The 3,345-nt window shown below is 37.8% G+C and overlaps 1 protein-coding gene across 1 annotated transcript in view; it reads right to left on the bottom strand.

Annotated features, from left to right (window-relative positions):
• Positions 1-703: 703 nt before the first annotated feature.
• Positions 704-3,345, bottom strand: part of cetp (cholesteryl ester transfer protein, plasma) — a gene marked incomplete at both ends in the record, with an annotated part of 7,248 nt that continues 4,606 nt past the window's right edge. Inside the window, 6 exons of the mRNA XM_080027716.1 lie at positions 704-781; positions 876-961; positions 1,510-1,582; positions 2,026-2,068; positions 2,308-2,375; positions 3,116-3,262. Coding sequence (XP_079883842.1) covers positions 704-781; positions 876-961; positions 1,510-1,582; positions 2,026-2,068; positions 2,308-2,375; positions 3,116-3,262 — 495 coding nt within the window. The remainder of the gene's footprint in view (positions 782-875; positions 962-1,509; positions 1,583-2,025; positions 2,069-2,307; positions 2,376-3,115; positions 3,263-3,345) is intronic.

The raw sequence follows: 3,345 nt of genomic DNA, 5'->3' as shown, positions 1-3,345 counted from the left end.
TTTTGCATTTGGAACTTCTGGATTAGATTTGAAAACCTGTAGGATATGTTGGTGGAGGGTGGCTGCCTGAATATCATTTGAAAAAGTCACTTTGTGCCTTTAATTTGCATCTCCCTTTCACTTACTTTACTTAAAGCGAAAATGAAACTTATATTACTGATGTCAATTGAATCATTCAGGTCATTATTGGTAGGCTACTTTGCTTCTTTCTCCAAAATCCTCATAATACCCTATAAAACAAATGTCACATTCACAAAAAAAAGTAGTAGTAATAGTTTAATATAGTAAGACAAATAGCCCTACCAGTATCCCTGGCGTTTACCCCCAACCCCCACACATAGCCTAAATTGCGATAAAAAAAATCAAACTTTCTGTTAATCTGATTACTTTACAAATGTATTGTATAAATATGTGACTGTTTACCTCATATTTTCACATGTAAGAAACTAGCTAAATGAAGAGAATAACACGTTTAAAAGTGAATACCTCCCAATACAATCTATTCCCATTCTGTTAAGGAGAACAACAGAATTGACCAATTTTTTATTTGAATTGTCAAAATACTACAACAGGGCTACGGTATGTTTTGTACAGTTTTTTATTCTCACCGTGAAGGGTACATTTTCTACACAAGCAACACGTAAGCAAGTCACTAAAATAAACTATTCTGGCCGCGTGGCCCGCCTGCTTAACAGTGGCCCAGTTACTGTAGCGCCCTCTCCAGGAACTCCACCAGGAGATGATGAGGGAAACCAAACTCCATCTTTATCACCGTATAGCCCTGCAGAATGAAGACAAGACAAAAGCAATGGGACTAAGAAATACACAAACAAGCAAAAATACAAAACAAAAAAAACGTAATAGGGAAGACTCACATCTCCAGGGACAACCTCTGGGTTAATGATGTCGAATAAGTTAGTTCCCTGTTTGTCCAACAGTCTGGTTATCTCCACCGCCAGAACTGGAACACACACACAACAATAATGTTCCAAAAAGAACACATTACATATAGGCCTACATGTGGCTTTACCTCTTTGGTCGGCAAAATGAATCTGGATTAAATAATGGCACCTTGAGATAATCAGCTTCGGCCCATATCTGCGCTCACAGAGCTGATTCAAAAACAAATAAAGAAATAATGTGTGCAGACACTGCATGCAGCGCCTTTTCACATTTTTTATTTAAATATTTACCTGGTATTGTTCTCTATTTTAGTGATTACAGAAATCCCTCATGGCGACATTTCACAGAGCCAACACCCTAGGAAGACCAAGTGCAATAGACCATACACATGTTCTATTTTCACAGATTTTCTGTGTTTACATTTATTAGATGAATGTTCATTTTGGTTAAATTCTTTTTCTCAATGTTATTATTAAATGAGTTGAATTTTATTAAACGCAAAAAAAAAAACATTATATATTGGCAACCGGCAGTCCTGCTCTCTAAATATCGGCATCGGCCATTGGAAAACCCATGTGGGTCGAGCACTATTTCTCTGTCACTTACCAGACAGGACTTTAGGAATGCCTATCTTCTCCACAGCTTCTCTTATGAACTCCAATTGTGTCTCGTCAATCAGCTGGAAACAGAGGAAATATTTAAACATCAGCATTGTTTGATCAATCATTGTGGACAAAGTTAATTTGAAATGGAAGCGGACCTCATTTGTTGTCTCTTGCAAAACCTTTGTGTCTGCTCGGTGATACCTAATATTACAATATGGGCCATTGTACGGGCTCAATTTGTGCCATATCTGGACTAAAATTAAAGTTGTATGGTCTGTTCAAAATGATTTCATTTTTTTTATGGGCAGAGAACATGACAGAACACTCATCTCTGCTTTGAAACTTGTTCCCTCTCTATTCTGGGGCTCTGTAGTGTTATCGCATCTGGATTTTCGTTATATCTGCTCGTAAATATAACACTTTTATGTCAAATTTCTCAAATATTTTCTAGAGTCAATTTATGAAGCTTTAAACTACAGTTTGAATTATGATAAATCGTCTTGGAAAAAAAACTTACTGCTTGACTCTGTAAGGGCAGATCAGTTTGGATGATGGAGATCCTGGAGAGAAAGGAATATAAGAATCACACAGGGAGCACAGGACATGGACTTTGCATTGGAGCTGATATGGTGCTGCATATACAATAAAATAAAACATCCCATTAAACGAGGAACTGATTACAACAGACAGACAGACAGAAAGACAGACAGACAGACAGACAAATAGATAGACAGACAGACAGACACATTTATAGATAAACCAAAGCTCACGAAGTAGAAATCAACAGCAAAGGTCTTACTCTGACGGGTAACCCTTCAGGAAGACTTTCTTGTCAGCATAGGAGGTTACAACGTCCAAGACCACTTGCTAAACATCAGAAACAAACAATGAAACGTTAATTACAACACACAGACTCTGGTTGGTGGGAGGTGTGTGTTGTCTGTGCAGTCAGCATATTGTAACTGGTATCTTACTGGTTATTATGAAAATGAAGCATGTAGCAGCCAATAATGTAATAATGGTTGATAATGTATTAACTGTCAACAACATCAAATATTTTAGTTTTTAATGTCATTAAAGCCAATTATGTAGGCTAGTAACTTGCCAATAGCGTGACTACAATACTGAATCAATGACGTGATTGCTTTTTGCCCATAGCGTTATAAGTTATTACATTAGGGTCAGTGTCATGGAAATATGCCAATGAATAAAACTTAAATTAAGTGATATAAGTATATTTTTATCTCCATTTATTACATGTTTAAATGGATGGGTATTATGTTATCTGCCATTAATACATTATTGGGTGCTACAATGCAAAACTTGCTATTTGAATGAAACACAAATATACTTGTTTTTTTAAACAAATCATAATTTCAATTTTTTTGAAATTAAAGAACCGCTCTACAGTCTTATTACGTACTCCGTGGAAACTACAGAAATACCTAAATGGGGTAAAAGTGTCCCTGGTTGGGCATGACTACACACAGCAGAGGTGTAAAGGATGGATGTCTTTTGGGAGTGTGGGATACATCTCAGCAGGTCAGCACTCAACCCACAAATGTTCTGTCTTTCTTTAACTTTCTATGGTTTGAAATGCAAACTACCGTTCTGAAGGAGAGTGTTGGTGTGTCTTGGCTCCCACAGTGGAGCTGCCCAGAGGCCTCGGCCCAGACGGTTGAACCCTGGGTGGAGGTGTTGAGGTAGGGAATGGACGAACTCCACACTCTTAGCTCTGGAGAATCGTCGAGACACTGAACACACACACGCACACACACACACACACACACACACACACACACACACACACACACACACACACACACACACACACACA

Source organism: Ammodytes marinus (genome assembly GCF_949987685.1).
Source record: "Ammodytes marinus genome assembly, chromosome: 5".
NCBI lineage: Eukaryota > Metazoa > Chordata > Actinopteri > Uranoscopiformes > Ammodytidae > Ammodytes > Ammodytes marinus.
Note: the sequence above shows the minus strand (reverse complement) of the source record. Positions and strands in the feature narration are given on the sequence as shown.